The following is a 25,475-nucleotide window of genomic DNA, read 5'->3' on the forward strand; positions in this document are numbered from 1 at the left end:
GCACTTCAAATGCACAGACATACCAGCCAGCACACTATTTCCCTGGTATCTTCTTAATTTCTCTCCATTTTCCTGTTCTTTGCTTCCATTTTGTACCGTTTTATAGAGGTTACAAAAGCAGACTTGTGATCGGATGTTCACCGGTCTTCAGTCTGGGTAGGAAACTGAATGAGTAACACCTACCCTCAACTACCGTCAAGGTGGCCCTGAGCAACTCATCTTACCTTCAGCTGCTCCAGTGGTGCTGGTCAGTAGCCAACAGTAGAAGACAAAAGTTGTACTGGCGAACTCCCAGGTGTGAATGTGAACTCTATCAATGTGAGGCAGGTGAGCTTCGTCGACTTTCCCCGGTCAAAAGAATCATTTCTCACGTTAAAACCCCATATTTCTCTTTTTGCAAAGGGGAAAAACTGGAATATAAATAATAAAGTCACACTTTAATCACGGTAGAAATGAGTAAGCTGGCTAATTCGAGCAGAGATCCCAACAGAAACATCTCGTGAAGAGGCGATATTTCAGGATACAAAATACTGTAAAAATAACATTGCTTTGTCATTTGCTTTTTTGCCTTGAGAACGAAATGCCTTGAGGCTGCTGTCGCTCGCTGGTAGCACCGTCCTCCATCACTGAGCAGTTGAAAATGAGAGTGGAGGGAATTGGATTGGCAGTGCCTTGAAACTTCATTCAGCGGGGAGTTTCTGTTTCAAAACAGAGTACAGGCCCCAAAGTCATTCTGTGCTGTGGGACAGTAAAAACCTTAGTTATTGCACCTTTAATTTCAGACGTCAGTATGGTTAGGTATGTACCAACCAGAGGACGATGTTGTTTTGACTGGTTCAGTCTGACGAGACATATCAGTGTATAAGATATAAAAAATATAAAACGGTGTTTATTCTGCTGCCAAGCCTCAAAAAGTCTTTTGGGAAACATTTATAGAAGTTTCAGATTTTGATAGAAGTTGATGGACAATAGTAGCTGTTTGTAAAAAGTTAAACTATCTCAATTCACTTTGTTGCCATCTGTTTCATCTCTTTCATGTTAGTATTGTTGCCCAACTAGGCCACCACAATGTGTTTGTTCATTATGGTGTTGATATGTTTAGTGTGGGCACGTTTTGATAGTCTTATACTCTATGGGCTAGGGTTATCTATAGGCATTACTTATTGCCTACTTGTAAGTGATGTTTCATTTTATCTCAGTAATGCCATATGTTCAGTTCTAGCCAAGAGGTTGAAACAAAGTGAGAGAAAGCTTGGTACCCATCGAGGCTTAAGCTCATGCCAGTTTTTCACTTAAACTTTCATTTTTACTTTTCCACTATGTGCCAATATTATCTTTTAAACATCAAGTTTGAAAGGATATTGGGCAGAAATACATATTTTTTTCCTCTTGTTCTTTAGCAGTGGTGGCAGTGTTCTTTCCTGGGTAGTCCACCACTGAGGAATGAATAAAAGTGAAATACCACTTCAACATCCAAAAGTTTTCACACCTACGTTTTCATTTTTGAATAATTGGTAGCAGCCTCCAGTAAATTTCTTAGCAATGCAAGTGTAATTTAATGGGGAACAAAAGCATTTATGTTAAGTCACATTCAAGTGTTCTAAATGACCTATTGCTTATGCTCTCTCTACAGTTTAGGGCTTTAATACTATTTTAATAGAAGTGTTTTTGTTCCCCATTACTAGCTTTGATAACTTATAAAAGGATATTGCTGCCAGTTTCTCAAAATCACTGTAAACCTTTTTGGATATTTTGGTTAGTGATGACACACTAAGCCATTTGGCCAACACTGCTATCCAGAGCGCCTGATGGTACCATGACAGTATGTGTTTTTAGCATGGCTGGCCCCAGTGGGAGTTGGTACCTGATGAATGGTGCAGACTGGTGCAGAATAATCCTGAATCCGCACCTTAAGTTTTTGTTTGGGGAAAAAAAAAATTTGTTGTAATGCAATGAAAGACAAAATTATGAAAATATAATGCACCGATTAGCTATTCTGTAATGTTCATTACTTTCTGAACTAGTATTTATAACAACATTATTTATAGTGAAACATGGCCTGATTTTGATGCATTATTACATAATATTGTCTTTTTGTCATGTGGAAATAATGATAAAGAAATGTGTTATTTATTGATTGAAGTGAAAACTATACCAAATGTTTCTCTTTAGTAGGTGACCCTGACTGTAATGTACATTACACATTGAATATAGAGTCCTGATAAAGGCCTGGGTGGATGTTTCCCTCAATAAATTAATGTTTATCTGCAAGTCAAGCTGCCTCGGTGTCCTTTTGAAATTCATTTCTTATGCCTGATAAAGAGCTGCAATTCATAGCAGCACCTAGAGAAACTCCTTCAGCATTTATCTGTTCGCTATAGATTGACAGCAATTTCCTGTTGTAATGTTGTAATTCTCCCTTAAGATGGCAGTAGCTTGCTAACAATATGAGCTGATATTTTTACCATCCATTCTCTTAGTTAATCAGTTTTAGATTTCTGCAGCACCACTGGCAAAAAAAGTGATTTACATACGTATATTTGGTGGATAATAGCATGCTGGGCAGTAATGAGCAGCTGTCAAAATGAAATCGCATCAGCCTCCATAGTTTCATATTAATGTCATATTGCCTAGCCTGATAATACAAGTGCTACTTTAACGTTACATTACGACAATTGGCACATACAGAATCAGGCTAATTCAGTCAGAAAATGACCAGATACCAACTACGTATCTGATGTGAAAGTCAAGCTCACATCAAAGTCCTTCCACCTTGGTATCAAGACCTGGTGCTTATGTGAAATACAATGTGAAATACAATGAGGAGACTTTCTCCCATGCTGCACCACCTGACTACAGAGCAGCGCCGGCTCTCTGCCGCTGCAGCCGCCACAGAATGGAAGTTCGCAGGCCCGCATGCTTTCCGGTGCCCCTGGGTAACAACCACAGAGAATCTCATCCACCATCCACTAATGAAACATGACCTTTTCCTCTTTGAGGAAGAGATCCACACTCCGCAGCAGGAGGGGCCGGGCTGCAAACTTGCAGACTAGCACACACCGAGACACAACACTAATGTCTCTATTGATGGAAGAAAGTCCATTCATCACAGGATGAAAATATTTTGCACAACAAAAGTCACCAAAATATTTGAATGGGATATTTTTTGATGTGATTCACTCATTCTGTAGACTGGAAAGTTGTGCTCAAAGCCTCAGTAGCCTGTTTACACTACAGGGTAACTAGGGCTTACTCATTATGTATGTTACAGATCCCTCCCTTCCTCCCCACAGCAGCTTTGTATTGTCAGCAGGCTAATAGCTTTAAATAAACAGAGCTATCGATCCAGCGGTATAAACATTTTGAATTGGCCCTGGTCCTAGCGCATCCCATTTGCCTGTGCTTTGTAAAAGGGGCCTAATAAAAAGTTGTGTACTGTTCCCCCGCTCCCCTGCTAACTTCACAAACCTTGGAGGCATCCTGCTGAGACATCATAAAATCATCATCAGTGGGTTGCCAGATTGACATGCACTGCCAACAGGAGTCTCCTCTTGTGCTCATAAAGGATGAATGACCGGCTCCTGCATGGGGATTCTCTGCATGTGGGAGGAGGCAGAGCCGGGATTAACAATCAGCCAGGGGCTCAGAGTCGACTCTTTGCTGCTGAATGCTGATGATGGCTCCACAGACCTCTAAACACCGACTGTGAAGTGCCACAGGGCTCCGACTTAGCTTCCTATACATGACCAGGGTACAACCTGCGGTATAAGGACTACGGGCAATCAGTTTCCAAGACAAGAGGAGCACTAGAACTGATTGTTATGGGGTGAGTGCGCTGAAATGGCTGCTTAGATTACAGTGAGTTGTAATCTTTCTTGACAGAATGGGGGACGGACTCTTGTACTCTTGAGATTGGTTGAATTCTAATCAGGGAGAGACAACATCTGAGGTTGAATTCACATTAAGATTCCTGCATATTTTACACAGGCCCACATTTTACTGTTGTCCCAACTGCTATTTTGAAGACGGTGTACTTGTATTTCAAAAGACAGCAACTTTGTTCGTGAAAAAATTGTTCGAGGGAAAATGCATTTTCTTTTTACAGTAAGAGAGAATCTGAAGCACTGGCAGTGAGGCCAGGAAATGAAAGGAAATGGAGTGTCACATCCCCCCATGAACATCACAGCGGGGTATTAGGGCTAAAGTAATGGATTCCTCACACACACCATTACTTCACAGTGGAAATCATATGGAAGCTACCTGCAAGGCCAAGCACTTACACCAGGGGTAAAGCTACATATATAATAAGGTGGCTATTTCAATTTGCTCGACCTTCCCTTCAGCACTATAGCTAATATTTACATTAAGGACAGAGATCTGACAAATTATTGCTGGGCAGGCAGGTGTGTGCCATTAATCTTTCTACCCAAGATTATAATGAAGATGCACTGTTGCATTTCCTATTATCACAATGCTGCAAACAAAATTCACCCAGAATCACAGTGTGACATCGGGCGCGCTTGTTTCACGACAATGTTGTGTTGTGTTATAAAGAAGGAAAGGACCCAGCTGGGTAATTTATAGCTATTTTCAAGCAAGGGCTCTCAATACATTCTTCAACTGTTGCTAGGAACTAAAATTCCCTTTCCCTCAAGACCCACAAATAAAACAAGTAGGCACACATGACAGGCTGGCAGGCCAAACCTCTGTTAAAGTGCTGAGTGTTACGGCCCTGATTCATAGGGAGTCCCGGATTGTTATTACCCTGCAAATTCACTGCTAGTATAATCTCCATAAGTCTTTGAACAGGACAGCGTTGATATGTATTCATATTTACTCTCTGGTCTTACTCTGGGTGTTACAAAGACTATAAAGTGTTGTCTGTCAGCCTTAATTTGTCTTTTCAGCCATAAAGGATGAACAGTTGAAGAACTACAGTCCCTCCATTATGTCACGCCCAAATGTATTTGGACAGATTTACATTACGAATTAAGAATATTAATCCTTTCATAGCAACACATAAACATCACAAGCCTTTTCATATATCTTATTGTCAAGTTCACTTTCTGTCCTTTTTGAATTTCAGTGCATCCCAATAAAGATTCAGCTGTGACTGCACTTGTGTAACAAAGCGAGTCATGAATAAAAAGAGCTGCAGGTCTTCAACTCTCAATCTGATATTGTATATGAAAATACCTTCAAATTCAAGCTGACGATCTGCGCTTTAACCTCATACACCGTCATTGCGTCATGTCACATTCAATGAACTAAGAGTACAGAACCAAAACATCAAATAATGCGTTGTTGTCCAAGAACTTGTGGATCTCCCTCTATGTGTGTGTGTGTGTGTGTGTGTGTGTGTGTGGTATTTCAGCACCATGGACAGCACCCAGGAAAATCCACTTTCACGGAGAGATCAAAATCAACCCCAAATCAACTTGAGGCATTTTTTTTTCCATCATTTAGTGAGTTAGAAAATATCACTAATGTGCAGATGAATGCATTTTCCACACGGCTGGGTTTTGTTTTGTTACAGGAGAAGAAGCCTTCGCACCAACGGAGCGTCACATCTTCTCTGCATCGCTTCTAAGCAGAGGATAGCAAAGTCAATCTCTGGAGTTAAAGCAATTGTATCAGCTTGACAGCCCACTTGACTCGGCACAGTTGAAATGAGGACTTTCCTGGAGGCAAAACCGACGAGAAACAGCGAAGCCTTCTATGTCAGACCTCAGAGGGAACCCTTATTCCTCATTTCTCCTGATTTCCGCTTTAATGTCTCAAAATGCTGAGTGTGTCTGTTCTCGGCGGTGCTTCAAAGACGACGCGGCTCTGACGGAGCCATGTGGGTGACAAGCACCAGCTCAGAGCTCAGCATAGGTGATATCAGAAGAGCGCTGCAAGTCATTGAGCGGGCTGGGATAGACAATAAGACAGCCTCTGGTTTCTGCACTTTGTTGTGATTTCTCTCGGTCCTTTTCTCAGACTGTTGCAGAGAGTTGGAGGGATGAAGCTGAGCCGTGTCACACCCACACAGCGGCAAAGGCTGTTATCTTTTTGCCCACAGTCTACTGCTATTTCTGCTGCCTCTGTCGGTGCTTTTGTGTATCTGTGTGTGTGTGTGTGTGTGTTTGCGCGTGCATGTGTGACAGTGTATGTGTCTGTACAGTTGACGTGTTTGTGTGTCCTCTGAGGGGTTAAATACACAAGGATGAGCAGGAGTCAGAGGGATGAGACTGAGCACAGCAGTCACAAAACATCTCAGTTGAAAGGGGAGGGAGCAGAAAAGAAGGATTTGGGGAGCAGAGGTAAAGGCTGCCAAATTCAAGCAGAGAAATTGCAATTATTTTCAGAAATGCAGCTGTGGGTTTGCGGCTTTGAAAGAACTCAGATAACGCTGAGCGATTCTGGGTTTTTTTTTTTTTTATCCCATCATTAAACATTTAGAGTTCTGCGCATTGTTTAGTCTCATTGTGGAAACACATTAGCCGAGAAGATGCATCGCTTGTGATAGTGGGTATCATTAAATGTGCTTAGGATTCAAGTATGTATTGTGCTTTTGAATTTCACAAAAAAAGACAGCGCTGTAGTGTATGGGCCGACTCATTCTTTCACATCAGAGGAGCTTCAATCGAGCAGCCTTGAATTCAACAACAGGCTTTTTTTTTCTTCTATTTTCTCTTTTCTCTTTTCTCTCAGCAGCCATTCATCACTCTCTTTCTCTCTCTCTCTCTCTCTCTCTGCTAGTATCCCACAAGACCGAGGGGAGGGAGTCTCGACTTCCACAGGCTCTAATCCAGCTGCCTGTTGGTGACTCACAGCTCAGTGCTTCCCTATGGGAGCTCCGCCGTCCCTCCTCTCCCCTACTGTACCTCTCTGCTCTCTCTCTCTCTCTGCTCTCTCTCCCGCTGCCTCTCCTCCTCTCTACACTCCCTCCACTCTCTGTCCTCCTCTGCGCTCTCTCTAATCTCCTTTTGCTACTCGCTCCAGTCTGCCATCCCGTCCCCCCTCCCTCCCCCCCCCCCTCTCTCACCTCTTCTCCACCTGCCAACTTTTCTTCCCTTTCAATGCACACTCGCTCCTCTCTCTAATCTCGAAACTCACCCCTCGCTCCTTTTGCCTCGCTCTCTCTCCATCCCCCCCCCCCCCCCCTCCCCATCTCTATTTCCCTTTTTTTTTTTTTTTACAACCCATCTCTCCTTCTCCCTCCCAGCCAATGTTTGCCTGGCTTTTTTTTGTGTGTTTTTTTTTTTTTTTGCGACAGAGATCAGAGTCCTGGCTCTTAGTCGCTGAAGAGGTAATCTAAGGTGTACGGTAAATACAGGCAGAGGCCACCGCAGGTAGAGCAGCTGTCACTGTAGAGGAGGTATTACCTGCTCGCTATGCATCCACCACCCACTTTCACTTCTTTGAAACCTCCAAGGCTATCGCCGCATGACAGGTGTGGTCAAGCCGGTCGTTGTGTGCACTTTTCAGTGTGCTGCTAAATGTCAAAACATCAACCAGGGAATGATTTTCCCCAGTGAAATGGTGTATGGCTGCCGGCAGCTTCAGCAGCCTGAGATGTGATAGCCATTTGATTTGCGTGAGATGTGGCCAGTGTGGCTATCTCGCGGTAATTAAAGGACTTCACATGATCCCAAAGCAACCAAGAGCACTCCCTCCCTCCCTCCCTCCCTCCCTCCCCGACACTGACTTTCCCTCTCCTCCCTCTTCCCTTCCTCCCTCTCTTTCTCCCTCTTCCTCTCTGTCTGTCATGTGCATGAATTCTGTTTCCACACATGTTCATGCATGCACTGTATCCTATTGTGTTCAAAAAAATCTTAGGCAGTACTATAACAAGAAAACAGGCAATTAAAAAAACATTCTTATTGGTATTCAGTGCTTCAGTCTAGGTTATTTGTCTGCTCAGTGTCCTCCTGTTTCGTTGTGCCACGCAGAATCAACATTCATTCAATAAAACCACTAAAATATCCCTGACACTTTCAATTCCAGTGTTGTTTTGTCTGTAATGGGAATGCATTTTTACGGGGAACAGGCTGTTCCAGCACGCAGAAAATAGTAGATAAGATTAATTCTGCCAGGCTGTAATGATATTCAGCACATTGGACTCCCCCTGTGGAGCTAACACTCACATGCTGCAGGTCCTCCGCTGCTCTCCATTTTGTGTTTGTTGATGTTATTGATGTGTGTAGTCAATGCATTAAGCAGCAATTTAATGTTAATTTCCATCCCTTCAAGGCAGAAAATTGCATTTATTTTTTTAGTGAGGTTGTAGCAAATCAATAATAAAACCTCTTCATTGTGTCTTTTAGTTTAAATACAGACGAACAGGTGGACAAAGATACGGGATGTGTCTGGTTTGTTTCAATGAATTTGACGTATATTTAGATGATTCATCACAATTACTGTTTACTATGTGGATAGCTATTGTCCAACACATCATCTCATAGCAGTGGGTGGTAATGGGAAACCGCCCACTGCACTCTGGCACCATTATGGGGGTTTTAGCGCGCTGGAAATTCTCTCATTCTTCTTATATCATTCTTTATTGGTAGCCTAATGATGATTTATAGCCAATACAAAGCTGAGTATTGAGTCGTGATAGTGAGTGCATTTGTGCTCTTGAGCGAGACCTGGGTTGTAGCCCGAGGTGTGTGCATTTTCGACAGCAGAGCATAGAGGTTACGAAAGGCATATCTTAGAGTTGTGTTATACAGCAACTACTGGGAAGACTAGGTAGGGACTGTAATGGCTTTTCCCCACTGCATCCCTCTCCAATTCCATTAAAAATAGCCCTGTATTTTCGATTGACTTGAGCTTCATAAATTGGAGGATGGTGTTCCACCTCCCATCCGACAAGGAGCTGCCCACCTTGTTGCTGGAGAACCTAAGTGGGGCTATTTTAATTGGCCAGACTACAGTGCTGGCATGACATACCATGAAGAGATCTGGTTCTGGTTGGTTACCGGGTCAATACTGAAACTGCAGTCCAGGGCTGGGAGTACAAGAATCTCATTGATTAGAGTGAGAAGAGCTCCTCACCTCCCCCCCCCCCCCCCCCCCCCCGTCCTGTTGACAGATTAAAAACAGGCGCTGAGTCCAGAGGGGCATTCATTAGCTGTAGACCACACTCGCTGCTGACCTTATTAATTCACAAATGCAGACTTGATGCTTCTACCTCGGAAATACACTGCTGTCATCGCTGTGCCGCGTTAGGTGTTGTAAGCTGCAGCAATTTGGATTCATTTCGCCTCTGTAGTTATCCATATATTGAATCTATGTTCTATCATTGGTGCAGTCAAAGTGTTGAGATAAGCATAAAATAGATTAACATCAGATCATTTGCATTCATTGCCGAGGGTCCCCAAAGAAATCAATTCATGAAGCGGTTGGCGTTGAGTCATATTTCTATTACGGGGTATTTGAGGTATTTCTGATGCGAGTGTACCCAGCGTGATTGATTCTGCAGTATCGACAAGTGCATTAATCAATGGTCAAATAGATTTTTACCCATTTGAATATTCAATATTCACTGTCTTTGAAGTGTGTGGACTATCCTGAGATTGATTTGCCAATATCTATTTTGGGTCATAAAATAATGCCTGCTAGCGCTTTGAGGAAATTGGTGCAATTCCTTCCAGCAAAACTCTCTCGTGAATGATTTATGCATATTAAATGTGAAATGTTGTATATAAGTAGAGTATAATTCTATGTCATTAGCTGTTGATTTTCTTCCTAGCTGCCTGTCCGTGGTTATTGTTCAGGCAGTAAGTGGGTGGGCAAGGGAGGTGTTGCCTCTATCTTAGGCTGGTAATTTATGGCTCCAGCTGCTGTCTCCCTCTCCCCAGGTGGACAGCTTGATTCGTCAGCAGTGCATCTCATTAGGGGCAGAAAAACACATTTCTAAGGGAAAGTGCTGCTTGCCAATTGGACAACAGCCTCTCAGGGGGATACATGTGTAGAGACTACAAATCAACCAGCCTGTAATAAAACTCTGCAATGACAATGGGTTTTCTAATGCAAGATCCTACACTGATAAAAGGTTTTATTAAAAAATAAGTGAATGAAATAAGATTTTCTCAAAAATGAAGAGTAAAATGTTGAAAGTTAACTATTCCGTCTTCCTCGCCTCGTCTCACAATGACTGGACACAAAAACCATCTTACATTCTGCAAAAGTTGTCAGTGTTTTATTAATCTTCAATTAAGGCAATCCATTACAAAGCATTTCACAAACCACAGTATGACGACAATATCATGTCCAACACCTGGTTTGGAAATTATTCAGCATGCAAGTCAGAGACCAAGAGAGGTATGTAAACAACCTGGGATAAAACAGGAATAGTGGCAAGAAGAACCCATACTGTATATGCCTAGTGGGAACAGAATGGAAAACAGAGATGCAACATGCTAGGTGGCTGCTATCTCTAAATAACATCCCAAGCAACAAATGAAGCACATGGCAGATGCACTAATCAGGTGAGATGAAGGTAGACCACCAAACGTCCTGCCATTTTGGCACAAACATGCACATTGTCTAAGGAGGCCAAGGTCAACTAAACACATTTTGGCACTGAATATTCTTTATATGGGGCTTATGTACACAATTGGGGTTCAGCCTCAAAAAGAAAATTCAAAATGGTGGGAAAATTAAAGCCATTTCCACCAAGAGAAAATAAATAATTATATTGTTGGAAAGGCCAATTCCATGAAAATACATTTCATAATTGAACTTTTTACAGTTGCATATGTTTAATTTCTATGCTCATTTCATAGTAATAGATTAGTTTGGTCTGGGACGTCCCTGCGGGGGGATCCTAAAGACTCTCAGGGGTACCAGGCCTCAGGACAAAATGACTAGCAATCGTAACAATCGTAAAATAACCAAAGAAAATGCCATATAACTGATTTTGAATGGTCTTAATTGCATGAGATGTGTGTTTGAAAGATGCACACGACGTGAGCTTTGGAGGCCCTGAGGGGAAAAGTTCAGGACTGTAACTGACTGCACTGGACGTCTTTTCTCATTTCATCTCTTCTCACAAACAATTACAGGATTCATGTCAGTCACACTCACAGCGTCTGGGCCGCGGTGTGGCACTGAGAGGCTAACGCTAAACTAATTGTTTTGTAAAGAATAACAAAATGAACAATGTGAAATAAATGACAAATTATTTTTCTTAAAGTAGCACTAAAGCAAGACAAACTTTTCATCGAGCTTACTTACAAAATAAATACACAGACATTTATAATAGACATTTAAATAATATACATTTAGATTGATATTCAATCATTAACTATTTATTATTCTAACTGACTGGTATTTAATGACATAAGTTAATGATTCATAATATACTTCATTATAACTTCTTCATAAATTTATTAGCAAATTTAATAAATATATTTATTTATTTCCTTTTGGCTTGAATGGCTTTCCATAGAGGTATTTGTGTGTCTATTAGGGAAGTAAACTTAACTCATAGCCTCATTTCAGTTCTGATGAAGAATTTGACTGTAGATCAAATACTAATTTGTCTTTTGTGGGAAAAAAGAAATCGTCACTAATGAAAGAAAAAGCAAACTCTGGATCTGGTCTTGCAACATAGGGAGTTCTCTGCTTCTGGACTCTGTGCCTGCAGTACAGTCAGGCTCTGTCTGCTCTCTGACAGCGTTAAAGCGATGGGAGTCAGAGAACAAAAGAACAAAAAGTTCATGATTCATGATTTCCACAGCAACAAAAGTGATCAGACGGCTTTAAACTGCATAATGTTTCACAACAACATGTTCAAAACTCTACACAAAATATAATAACAGCGAGAGGACCAACAGGAAAATGGGAGAGCTTCACATTATCCGACTACAATAACATCTCCTCTTAAACGCTGGTTCTTTAGTGTCATTCAGTGAGACAATACCACAAAGTCATGAAAAAACAAAATAAAATTATGCACAAACAAACAAAACAGATCCAAAATAAGCTCATTTCGTAATGAAACCCATGACATTTTTACTAATTCCTTGAGGCAATGTAAATAGACGCAGTTAAATTGTAAACAAGTCTTGACTTTGAAAATTGTACAACAAGGCTCGGCTACACTGTTTACTTTCATTACTTCAAAGATCTTTTGTGAAGAGTTATAAGTATAAAAAGTATAGAATACTGGTTATGGGAGTATATAATAGCCACTGTGGCTGTAATAATCCTAATCTTGCAACACTTTTTACTGTCACCGTCATTTTCTGCGTGTTGATCTTAAAAGTGACATCTGCTGCTAGCAGAATACAACCTGGGTAATTGAATTTAGATATGTTTCCATATAATAGGCACATTTGGATTAGGATATTGAGTGACTGAGAGATACTACTGAATATAATGGCCATTATAAACGGATCACTTAGGATGTACACAACTGGGCCACAATGTCTGTAATTGTCAATAAAACTCATACACAATAACAATTAAAAGAAAACTTGGTAGTAGCCATAAACAAATGTTGTCCATATTGTGTCTAACACTAGAAAAAACAGCTGGCCTGCAGAATTCAATCCTAAAACAATCTGAAATTGTATATTATGCATCCAAATGGTTTGGCTGATTATAAAAAAAAAATGGGCTGTTGTCCATTGGTATATAGCAAGGTTAAGGAATCGATCAGGGGACACTTAATGTAAAAGCAAAAGAAAAGTGTCACAGTAAAACATAAAGCATCCATAAGACATCGAATGGCAACAAAATACACAGTTTGAATGGGAAGGATGAACTCTTGACTGTTTTTTGTGCAATTAGTTGTTGTTTCCCTTAGATCACTTTAAAAACACATACATCGAAAAGCAAATATGTAAGAAGGCATACATTATTAACCCAATCTTCAGATATCTAATACTGTGCTGCAAGGTTTTTGATTGTTCAGTTTTCATTCTGGGAAAACAAATCAGTTTGAGCAAAAAAATGGATATTAGTTGACATCAATCTTTGCGAAAGGTATTTGTAGGGTCCTTTGAAAGTACTGAGGAAAATCCCAGAAAATAAACCTTAACCACAACAAATATAATGGAAAGAATCACTAAGACGATGGATGTGAGACAGCAGCGTGACATAAGCAGTATGATTTACCTCTCTGCATACTAGAATGGAAAGCCATAATGTGCTTTGTACCTTTCTTCTCTATTTGAGTAAATATAATGTTTTGTATGATAAATATATGTTACAAGTTTAATATATCAATATAATGTGGGTTCAAAATAATTTTCTAATAAACATTCGGTTCCTTTTTACATCCTGTTTAAAATGGTGGTGGAAGACGCTTCATGTTCCTTAAATTAAAAACATAATTATATGATCCTTTCCATTATGTTCATTGTGGTAGTTATTGGTTCTTTCAATGAATGATTTTCAGCTTATCAACATTATGACCTTTGTGCTTTTCATTTGGACAGTAATTAGTGCATTCTGTTAATATAAATATTAGAAATACGTATAAGACATGGTGCTGGAAAATTAATATGGCAATAGCTCACAGCAGGTCCTCTACATAACAGCTGCAGTCAAAAATTGTTGATCCGTGACAATGATTAATAAACTGCTGGATAGGATTTTATCACATGCTTCTATATTACAGTACTTACCAAAGTAGAAATGGGGACTTTTGTATTTCACTGGTCACAAAATATAGGACGGAAAACTACAGGGAAAGTATGACTTTCATCCCCGCCCTTTTAACCCCCTCAAATGAATAAATAATTTCTGCAATAAATAAATAAATAAATTGGTATGCACATGGTTTCCTAGTTCAACACACACCGACTCCAAAAGGTATCACAAACATGATACACACATGGCACATTCTAATATATTTATGCCTTCAAACAGGCCCTCTCTAAGGGTTTACTTGCTATCCATTAAATCACCACTTTGACAGGTTTGACAGCGAACAACTAAGACCTCCTTCTACACCCGGCTCCTCTCTCCACCTCCCAGCGCTCTCATCCGCAAGCGAAAACACTCAAAGAGGAAAAACTTCCCTGATCATCGGCGCTTTTCCCCCAAAGCAGTCTCGCTCCAAACCAAAATGGAGTCTCATCATTTTGTTTAGCGTGACAGCCGGATTAATATTTACGAAAGGGCCTTGAAGCGTTTCCATTTTCCCCCTCAAAGGATCGGTCGGTGGAGGCGGGAGTCACACCAGGGCTCCCATCCTTCCTTCCTTCCTTCCTTCCTTCCTTCCTTCCCTCTGCCCCCTCCCACCCAACCCTCAGCTGTGTGTGTGGGCTCAGATGGGGTTGGGCTGGGGGTGGTCGTCGGGTGAATAGGCCGGTGGGATGGGGCAGGGTTTGATGCCTCGGCTCTTCATGTAGGAGATCAGCTGGTCGGGGATCTCAGCCAGCACGTCCTTGGCCAGCCGCGCCATGCTCAGCACATGGTTGCCCGTGCGGTCCATGTAGTCTCTGAACGGGACAAACTGGGGTGACGGGGGAAGAAATTCATGGAAGTAACGTCATTTATCATGCAAAGAGCGACGCTTTTCAACCACTGTGTCAAGGCCAAAAGAAGCCCGTCTAAGATTAGAAAATATCCCTCCTACCATGAGCTGAGAGTGAGAGAAAAACAGCGGCAACATCTCACCTGTACAATGTCTCTCTCTGCCAGCTTCCCCCGTGAGGAGATCCTGATGTCATCACCATCCAGCTCCACCATGGCTGCAGAGAAGAGCGGTTTTCATTAGACAACCATTTCACAAGTCCTAACTAACGCTAGTGAGTCCTAGTATCCAAACATGCCACGTGTTAATCAGTGAATTTCGAGTGGATCAAAGGCCTTAAGTCAGTCTTCTTAGCTAGACAGGAAAAGCACACCAGATAGGCCAGTTTCAAATTTGTGTCACTTTAATTGGACAGTCCAATGAAGATACTCAACTATGTATCAGGTGACAAAAAGTAGATGCCTATTTGCCGCATCTCTACACACTATGTAACAATACCCTAACCTTAAGATTAACCCTAACCTTCATTTAGCACTGCTTTGTGGTCTGGTACACATTTCAAAAAAAAATTTAAACAGATTTTAAATATATGGAACTGTTGTGCCCTTGCAACTCAGGGCCGATGGTCAAAAAGAGAATAAATGGCTCAAACTTAATCCAGATATTGAATATCTTTAGAGACTTTACACACTATTTTGAGTATCACCTGAGACTCAGAAGCCTTTTTAGTGATAAATCATGGTCACTTCATAGTAAGTTGAGTATCAGCACTGGACTATCCAAATAAAGTGTGACCATTTGTTATCATATGTTGAAAATATTCAAATATGTGCAACAACTGTTATAGCTGGGTGAAAATCCCGCTGGTTGAGTCCAACATAAGCTCGTTGACAAGGAAATCCCTAGTTGAAATTCTGTGTTGGTTTAGATAAAACAAATGATCCACCGTGTAAACACAGACCACAAAAACAGGTTTTCCAGTGCTTTTTTACACATTGGTGCCTCGATGAACTTTATTTACTTCTCTCACCGTCAAACTCAGCTTGTCCAACTCCAACAATGATGATAGACATGGGGAGTTTAGCTGCCTGTCATGAACAAGAGGAACAAACAGTCAGTTGTCAGTCAGATTGGCACATACTGTATTCTGAAAGAGTCCCAATCAAAATATAAAGCGGGTTATACAGATTTCCAATTACTTGTGTTTTCCCCAATGCATTTATTCATCGTTCTGCAAATTCAGTATTAATCTGCAAATACGGTTCCCGAGAGAAGCCACATACAAGAACGACAACAGACGAGATAAGATAAACACAAATGATATACAGCATGATTTTTCCTCTTTGTGTGTCACACTGCAGTATGTTACATAGATTGGGTTGTCTTGGCCCTGGGAGAAATACATTATTCCACTCAGAGGACCCAGGGTTGTTACAACATTTTGCCAGTAAATCATGGAACATTTTTAACGACCACATTACATAGATATCTTTTACAATGTAGAATACCAGAGTAGGGAAGACACAAGGTTACTGTCTTCACAGAACAAGGCAAATGCAAGTAAAGACAACATGAGCGAAGTCAAATACTGTATTCATAACACATGATTGCCTCTTCCTACACATTTCCATCACACAGTCTCTTATTACTTATTCATGATGTTTGCTTTAGGAAAAAATACCATTACCTTCTAATGCCCAGTGCTTTAAGTAAAGCAATGTCCATTCATAATTAGAAATTAACCCTTTCTCTATGCAATAAAGGTTTAATATGGCTTACTGGTGTACCGTTTACGTCTCCACTACATGAATTTAGATTGCTGTTCCGATGTGGAGGATGTGAAAGCTCTGGCATGAATGAATGATCTACGCTTGTGGTGGAAATACATTTGGAAGGGTAAAAGTAGGTCAGCTTTCCTGGAAAACCTCCCGAGGGGGGAGGCCTGTCACGGATAGGAGTAAACAGACTTAGGAGGACCACCCTCTCCATATTCTCTATCATTATTCTCTCTCTCTCTCCCTCTCTCTCTCTACTTCTCTCTCCCCATTTTCTCTGTCCTCCTGTAAGCTCATCCCTTCTGCCCTCTTGCTCTCACAGAAAATACCATGTACCCATACATTCTCTGTGTCTCTTTCCCGCATGCCAGCCCCCACAAACATACACCCATAAACGCCACATCAGGTCCTCAAAAAGTATGCAGACCTGCATTATTCAGTCTACACGGTTTGTTACTTTGCCTGTACTCTAAAGTCACCCTGGGGATCTCTCACTACACACACCACGCTGTCTGAATACATTCCTCTCATTCCACAGCACCGCAGTCATCATGCAGAAACCTTTAATAGATACCTGTTCTCACAATCGCATTCAGTTCATCAGTGAACCTTAAAGGACCGCACTGACTCTATGGGAGTGTGGCCCATTGGTCAGTCACCGCACCCAATAAATGAGGACAGCAATGGCACCAAAATCATCTCTGTGAGTCTGGTATAATAAAGCTCTGTCTGGTGTGCATGCTGATGGTGTGGCATACAGTACAGTACAGTGATCGTAGGCGACTGTCATTATCCTGAAAGTGAGAAAATGAGAACTTGTACCAGCTCTAAGGCTGGGTGGTTAGTTAATTTTAATGACGCAGCTAAAGCTGCCAGGCTTGTTTAGGGTCTCGGTAAAATAGACACAAATTTTGACAAAAAGAATGAACTTTCACTGGCAGAAGATTACTCTTCCCGTGAGACTTCGAGTTTAACTTGTTTTGTTTATGCAGGAACTGAGTGAAATTAGCCAGACAGCCAATGTTTTTTGTGCTGTTCACTAATGGACTTTATTAACAATGAGATTTTGTTTTCAGACATTATGAATCTACAAATCACAGAGTAAAAACTAACTCTGGATTACTAAAAGGTTTATCTTCATACTTTGGATGCTAATTGCCTACGGTTACTTAACATACTGTATGCTAAAGCATTAGCATGCGCATCGGACAGAGCTAACTACCAGAGACACACAGAGATGATTTTGGTGTCAATCCTCAAACTCCCAAAACGTTGGTTTGGTCCTTTTAGCTTCCCTAAACTTTAAAGTATTCATGGCTTTTAATAAGCCACTGACAGAGGCAGCCTCCCATCTAGGCAACAAACTGACAACCCTAGAGATTATCTAATAGCTGGGAAAAAATGAATTATGGGCCGTAATTTTACCAAGTCAGAGAGAGAGAGACCCTCCTTTTTAATAAAGTCCTGTATGAAAACTGGGAGAAAAAAGCAAAACATCAAAGGGAAGAGTTAGAGCTGTTATTTACCCCAAAGGCTGTCTTGTTAGACATGTAGACATACTAGGAACTGAAGGCTAAGGTGTGCTGGGTTGGGGAACAAGGCAACCACAAGAAAGATTACAATTTGGCCAACAGCAGTTCTTACAACATTCCCAACAGATATCTGCTCTGATGCTATGTGTAAACTAAAGACACATTTAAAAAATACAGCTCAAAGACCACAGCACCGGAGGGCATAAATAAGACAGCAAAAGCGCAGAGATCAGAATTGTACATAACTCTTTGTCTATGATTTATCTGTAGAGGAAACGGGCTAAATGCCAGGTGAGCCAGGTCATTCGGTCCTTTGCTCTGCGGTGCGGAGGAGGAGAGGGCTGCCAGGTCCAAGCGAGAGGTGAGAGGTGGCAGCAGGACACAGCAGGTTTGGCCCAAGCAGCTTAGAGCAGCAGACAAGATCTTAAAAGGAAGGTGTGGCTGTTCTAATGGTTTGACTAACAGTCGCAAATTCCCTTTAAACCCAGTCTGCTGGGGGTCAGAGCACCGCGTTGGTCTGACGGTCTGCCTTGTTGACGAGTCCTACAGTCGTGTTCGTATTCCAGCATTACGTGACTTCCCATATTTTCATGAGACGCAAGAATACTGCCGCCGACGGGTGAAATACCTTATAACTCAACTGAAGGATTACATGCTCCTCTAGGGGCTTGGAAAAATTCTACAAACATAGGGCTTATGAAACCTTTTCAAAACCAACTGGATAAACTCAAAAATGCATGGTGGTCACAGTAAAAATAAGGCTGTTTTTCTTAGTTTCTGAAAAGTTGACATTTTGGAGATACAAGGTTTTCACCCAACAACAGCGATTGTGCAACACAGACACAAGTACAATACAAAAATAGTTTGAAAGTTGAACGGCTGCCTCAGATGGTGCACTGGATAAAACCCTTGCCTCTGACAGTAAAGTAAACCTGGTGACCTGGGAGTGAATCTCAGCAGAGCCTCTCAGCCTCCCTGGTGCCTCAGTAAAAAGAAGAAAAAAAAATACTGGACAAACAGAGCATCCAAGGTACAGGGGGGGGGGGACAAGTGGAGCAGAAAACATCCCATAAATCCTCAAATCTATAGTGCTACTGGCTTATAACCCCCTCAAAGTAACAGAAAGCCTGCAAGCAGTGCTATAGTAAGCTAAAAGCACCTGCAATGCCAATGCCCTGCAGAGAAAAGGGAGAGCGAGAGAGAGATAGAGACAGGAGAGAGAGGAGGGGGGGGGGAGTAGAGATCCTCCAGGTCGTATTAGAGCAGCACTCACATTCACTATGGCCTCCTTGGTCTGGGCCATGTCTGATATGACGCCATCAGTGATGATGAGCAGGACAAAGTACTGCGAACCGTCCTGCACCGCCGCTGCGTACCTGAAAGGGAACATCGGTACAGTATGTTGTTGAGACAGCAGCAGACAGGCAGATACAGTAAACCTAAAAATAGACACAGGCTATATGGATTGACATAAAACAAAAACTTCTGAAAATCTAAAAGGCAGCTACAGCAGTGTGTCAGCTAACACTGTGTCAGAGATTAAAAAAAGAAACCCACACATGAAAACCCATCTGCTTCAGATACAAATTCCCTCTGTGCCCAGAGTGTGTCACAAAGGCTTAATATAGACATGTAAAGAAGTAAAATATGTTGTATAGCTGTTCATGTCTCAGAGGCCTATCCAGACACTATTACGAAACCCATCAGAGACTCCACAGTGAGTGTGGCCTAGATTCAATCGCCCATCGTCGGCTGCTCTATGAATAATTTATTAAAGTGTTTATGCAAGTGGTGTAGTCTTATTCTTTCAGAACATTATTGATTGCCTAGTGCTCAATTGACCAGACTTGATAAGTGAAAGGAGGGGGAAAAAGTAGCAGATCATGGTGAAAGCCAAGGACAGGTCAGAGGTGGAGGCGTTCTCTTCCTTTCAGTTTGGTATATTTGACTGTGTGGAGTTGACATTTTAATCAAACGGTGTACCCAGCCTTTGAAAAAAAGGGGATGAGCGATGGCTGGTGTTTAGGAGATTAAAGAGACATTTGTCCTCCTCCTCAGCCACACAACAATGTGGACCACACTCACTGGAGCATCAGACACTTGACCACAAAGGCAGCACCATTACAAGAGCAGCACCAAATAGAATACTATTTTATAAACAGCATAGAAATGTGTTGAAGAGACAAATGAATGCAGAATCTTGCCCTGTTTTACATCATATACTGTACATTCATATCAGCCCTTTTTGGCCCTCTAAGGCATCCTTCACGCGTTTTTCTTCAAAACTGCCACCGCCTTTTTTTTACATTAAAAACATGGGGAGCGGCTGCAAGGCACCCGCTCTTGAAAAAGCGTCGCACCCAGCGGCTTTTTTGGCAGTGCAGAGTGCTTTAAAACATTTAAAAATGTTCAACATTTCAGAAAAGCACAGAGTGACGTGAACTGCTTTTTTTTTTCAGACAACCAATCATGGTGAAGGAGAGACTGGGTTTCATGCTGCGTATGAAGCTGGTTGTTTCCCACAACAACAATGATGGAGAAAGTGCCGGTGCAGAAATTGGTTGTTATAGTAAGTGAATTTCCGGTACCGTGACACCGATCATAAAGAGGCAGTGTGGATCATACTGGATGTGTATTGGTAATATCTGGTAAGCCTTTGCTTGTTGCAAAACACGGTATCATCTGCTAGAAGTACTAACCAGCTAAGTTAGTTAGCAGGCTAGCCAGCTGCTCAGCTGACATCAGATGTCGTTATCGTGATCCGCTTTTTATTTCTCCTCACAAGAAGCTCTCCAGGCAGCGCTTTTTCCACACGAAAAAACGCTGTGTGAACACAACCTAAGAGCATCACAAATATACCACTGCTTTCATCGATCAGTCTCTTTATCTTGAGGGTGACATGAAAAACCTGTGAACTTCTAACCCCCACCATTTAAAAACAGATGCACTGCATGCTCTGCTCAGGCAAACATCTTGTGGTAAGTAGCACATTTCTTATTTTGCTTGGTCAAAGTCTGGAGGTTCACGATGGCAGGCTACTTTCTCTGTTTCTTGTCACATGAGCCACTGTAATCTTTTCATCAACTGTTGGCTGGATGATTCATAATATTTTGACTTGTTATGGAGAGTATAGCGATTCTGAAATTATGGAAGAGAATGAGTGTTTTAGGGAGTGTTTTAGGTGAAAACAAGTTGTGGACCAGTTGTGGTAGCCTTGCGTTTTTAGCATGGCACCACATTGTACCACATTTCAGGTCAGTCAGGGGTGAAACATTTCACACCTGTGCATTAACAAACTTAATCATAAGTTACTGCACTTGTCTAATGTTTATTGAATCTTGTACATTTCAATTTGTTTTATGTTGTGTTTGGATAAATTCACTTTGTCCAATAATCCCATTTGCAATGACAGCAAGCCTGCAATGGGGAAAAGCATGTCGCGTCCCATTCACAGGCTTATTTGTTGCATGCTGTGACTCATTTGTTGAATCGTGTTAGGGCAGCACATAGCTGAAAAGCTACATAACTGACTGTGCGAATCCATTTTCAACTCCCCTGCTAATCCCAATCGCCTTACCTCACCACACCCAAAGTCTAAGAAGCAATTCAGCATCCACACTCAAAAATGTCTGGTACCACAAATGCCCAATTGCCATTTCTATTCATCTCAGCCTGGCAGCTGATTGTTTATTTTCCCTTCATTAGTTCTGCTCAATTTATAGAGCAACCATCACTCACTGTCCTAATGCCTCTGATGCCTCGTCTGCTTGCTGAAGGTTATCTACAGATTGACTTTCAAAGATAGGATGACTGTGCTGTGATGTTCGGATGCGTATTTGTGTGAGTACCTTGCCACATGGTTAACAACAGGAGCAAAGTTGGTGGGTCCATACAGCTGAACTGTCTTAAGGCTTTGATGGTAAGCTTCGAGAATCCCCTCCATCCCGTTACAATAGGGGTTCTCAATGTTGCCATTCTGAGAAAAAAACACACAAGACATGAATGCCAAGTAAATAAAACTGAAGACGGGTTGGCTTCATGGAATATTTCTAACCAAATCTATAACAAATATTTTACATAGGACTGAAACTTTACTTTTACATCCATTTACAAGTGTGGGGGATGAAAGAATGAGGTTTAAATTATTTTGTGAGATGAATCTTAATTCGTAAATTTTAATGGAAACATGGAGTGAAGCAGACGTTACCCTGTAGACAGGCTCCTCATTAGAGTGAACTGTACAGCAGCCAGAGCACATTATCTGGCTGAGAGAAGCCAAATTGATTTAAGAATCCTTCACCCTTACAGAACCTAATTTGCACTATAAAAGGTAAATGGAACTCACTCTAAATTATGCATGTCATAGGTGCGCCGGCATTCGTCTCAAAATGCACACGTCCATACGTAAATGCATATGAAAACACAAGCATACCCACACATGTTGGAGAGGACATAAAAACACCACTAATGCTCACACTCAAAGCTCCACTGGGAGGGCAGAACTCATATTCATGTAGATTCAGCTCAGCTACATGAAACGTTCTGAGGCGGAGTTGGGGTCCGAGTGTCTGCAGGGGGCTTTGAACTCCGGCTCTAACAGCCGCAGAGGTTATAGTTACCAGAGGAAACTCGTGGGAGACCCTCCCATCAGGCGGCAGCTTAGCACCGAATCCCAGAGCCGGGAACATCTTATCACTGTCATAGTCCTGGATGATCTCTCCCACGGCCTTCAGGGCCATGGCATAGGCGTTCATCTGGTAGGGGTTCATGTAGTGGAGCGAAGTGGACTGGGATGGATTACCTATCAAGACAGGAAAAGTCAGAGTCAGTGATGCACACCATTAGACACTGAACTGGCAGCTGTAGCAGGAGAAACACATGATGGGACCAAAACTGAAGTGGATGCTCTGAATCTGAGTTGGGGCTCAATAAAACTGGCTGGCATATTGCCACTACTGGTATTCAGTGCTGCTATGATGGCTGCAGCACAGGAGTAACAGTAGATGTTTATGACGTTCTGTTCATTTTCTGAAGTTGAAGTGCAAATTGTGCAATTTTGAACACTCAGGCATTAATTTCCATAATTCCCTTTTATACAGCGCAAATCCATTCAAAAGATAATATGCAGGAAGAAATATCCAGCCCCCACTTTAATTCATGGAAAATGGCATAGTCATACATCAGCCTATACAAACAGAAGCAGAATGGGTGGATGTTAGTTGGAGCGCTCACCATTTGATGCTGTGAAATCAATGGCCACTGTGAAGTGAATCTGAGTCCTGAAACAGATGAATACGGAGAAGGATGCTGTTACCAAAGGGAGGGCAGGAAATCAAAACTCGCCATGAATGCAGAGCCGACTGCGGGTCGCAGCACTGCGGCTTAATGAGGGCTGACTGGGTCGAACTACCATTCTCCTTCTGACCAAACAACTCATATTCTCTCCACCTCCCAAGGTCTACTCCAAAAATGTTGTCACATTTACACACTTTGGTTTAGAGCCCTAATTCTGCCAATCTGTTCAGAAGCAGTACTGCAATTACTCAGGTTTCAGTCTGCTCTCTCCTCCAGCTCTCACCTGGGAAGCGGTGTGCCACACCTCAAAGCCCAGTTAGGCAAGTCATCCCAGCTACCATGCATGGCCAGACATCTGTCTGTTCGGCTAATTTGAATTCAGACCATCCCTGACATTTTTTATTGAAGTGATAGAAGACAAATACCAGGGGCAAAAGAATCACAGTCGGGATCGAACTGCTTTTTTTTGCCAAGTTAAACATAAAAGGAATCTATCTCAGTTTGGTTGGTGTTCACATGTGCAATTTTAATATGCAAGTCTTACAGACACACATGGTACATGGGATCATACAGGTCCCTACAAACAAATCACAGATGTGCTGTTAAGATCTTAAAGCTATAAAAATATGTTGTTGGGTTGTTTTTTTACCAGCAGAGAGCACAAATGTACCTGTGGTCAAACTCAAGCAATGTTTGGATCTTGAAATGATAATCATGTCTTCAAAGATGTAATAAAACAGTGGCAAAGTGAAAAGCCGCAACCCACATAGCAAAACCTGGAAAAGTGATAAAGACGGAGTAATTTCCCAAATGGTTTCGATAAACACACATAATGAGTGAAGGGAGCTGGTTTAATGGTTTGACAAAATACATGCAGAGGAAAGATATTGTTATTAACAATGCATCAAAGCTGCACAAAGAAAAAGATCCTCTCCCGGTTCTCTCCATTCTCAGTAGTTGTTTTTAAATATTTACATCGTCTTTTCGAGGCGCGGGAGCATTTACACTACACTGTTTAGTGTGAACCATCTCATCCATTATATTCTCCATCCTAATCTTGATCAGTGTAATCATCATTATCATCAATGGAACATTTTAATGATTTCCACTCAATGCATCTGCTGTAATATCAATCTGCAAGCGGCATTACAAAATGTCTGACCAAAAACCACCAGACATTTTTTATTCATGAGCCATGCAATAATGATAGCCAGGACCTTGAAAAGAAACTAAACATGGCCTAACTACTCTCCGCTGGATTTGCCTGTTTCCCATGAGAGACAAGCTGGGAGACGGGGAAGCGGAGTTGAGATCAAAGTGTGTGCTCTTTCATTGTGATTAACACTGATTGCCTTTCCTGACTTCACCTCCATTCAGAAAACCCTGCAAGCATTGTATTGGAGATAATGGCGGTTTTCTCCTGGGGAAACTCTGACCCCAGCTCATTAATCAGCATTGAGTTAGACTGCTCGACTGACAAAGGGGAATTGTTGCAATGGCATGCTGCCTCCATTTAACAGTCTCTGCTGATTTCTATGGTTAGCTCTGAATGTGTGGCTAGAAAAGCAAGGTGGTGAGCTGGAGTTAAGGTACAGCCTCGGACAGTAGAAACGGCCACAATAGAAAGGGAACTGTCAGTCAAACTGGCAATTGGGTCATCAAAGCAATAGAAGCCCAATATAACACTTACATAGCAATTACTGCATTCTGCAGACAGCTGAAGCACGCACAAAGAAAGCTGTCATTTTCATCTATATGAGCTTATGATTGATGTCTTCTAGAAACAACCTCTAACCTCTTTGAACCAAGTGCTGCAGTGGAGCGCTGGCTCTCTGCCCTCTGGTCTGTATATGCACCTGGGGGATTCAATGTTCCCATTGTTGTTTAGATACAGGGTACAACCATTATTTTCCCCCCTCTCCACCTCTTTCTCTGTCGTTCTATATGTCCTCTCCACCCTGCTACCCCTCCATCCTTCCAGATTCCAAGAGGATATGCTGGATGAACAGGTTGGGAAATCAGGGGATTCTCATTGGTGCCACTTTCTATTAAAACAAAGTGCTGTGAGACAAACAGGTCAACAGACCATGGACACACACACACACACACACACACCCCTCGGGGGAATCAGTATCTGCTGCTGTCTGTCTGTGGCCAACTGGAGGAAGAGTTACTTCTCTCAATGCGGTTATGACTGTGTTCAGTTAAATGGCTTCAGCTTCACTCCTTGTTTTACTTCGCTTGCGACAGCACTGGGGATTTGTTAAAGAGCTGGAGCTCACGATTGTTTGAAACTGAAAAATCAATACTTGATTGTTGTTGCCTTATATGCCACAATAGAGGGGTTTTTTTTGCTGGTCCTCTTGCAAACCACCAATGGCTGTTGGCCTTGAG

The 25,475-nt window shown here is 41.8% G+C and overlaps 1 protein-coding gene across 2 annotated transcripts in view; it reads right to left on the reverse strand.

Moving 5' to 3' along the window:
- Positions 1-14,269: 14,269 nt before the first annotated feature.
- cpne5a (copine Va) overlaps positions 14,270-25,475 on the reverse strand; it is a 65,034-nt gene continuing 53,828 nt past the window's right edge. For both annotated transcript variants that reach the window (XM_071919855.1, XM_071919856.1), the window contains 7 exons: positions 23,019-23,065; positions 22,406-22,587; positions 21,635-21,762; positions 19,060-19,162; positions 15,510-15,567; positions 14,623-14,696; positions 14,270-14,458 (listed from right to left, as the gene is read on the reverse strand). In XM_071919855.1, the coding sequence (XP_071775956.1) occupies positions 14,270-14,458; positions 14,623-14,696; positions 15,510-15,567; positions 19,060-19,162; positions 21,635-21,762; positions 22,406-22,587; positions 23,019-23,065 (781 nt within the window). The remainder of the gene's footprint in view (positions 14,459-14,622; positions 14,697-15,509; positions 15,568-19,059; positions 19,163-21,634; positions 21,763-22,405; positions 22,588-23,018; positions 23,066-25,475) is intronic.

This window comes from Centroberyx gerrardi, chromosome 14 (genome assembly GCF_048128805.1).
Source record: "Centroberyx gerrardi isolate f3 chromosome 14, fCenGer3.hap1.cur.20231027, whole genome shotgun sequence".
Lineage (NCBI taxonomy): Eukaryota > Metazoa > Chordata > Actinopteri > Beryciformes > Berycidae > Centroberyx > Centroberyx gerrardi.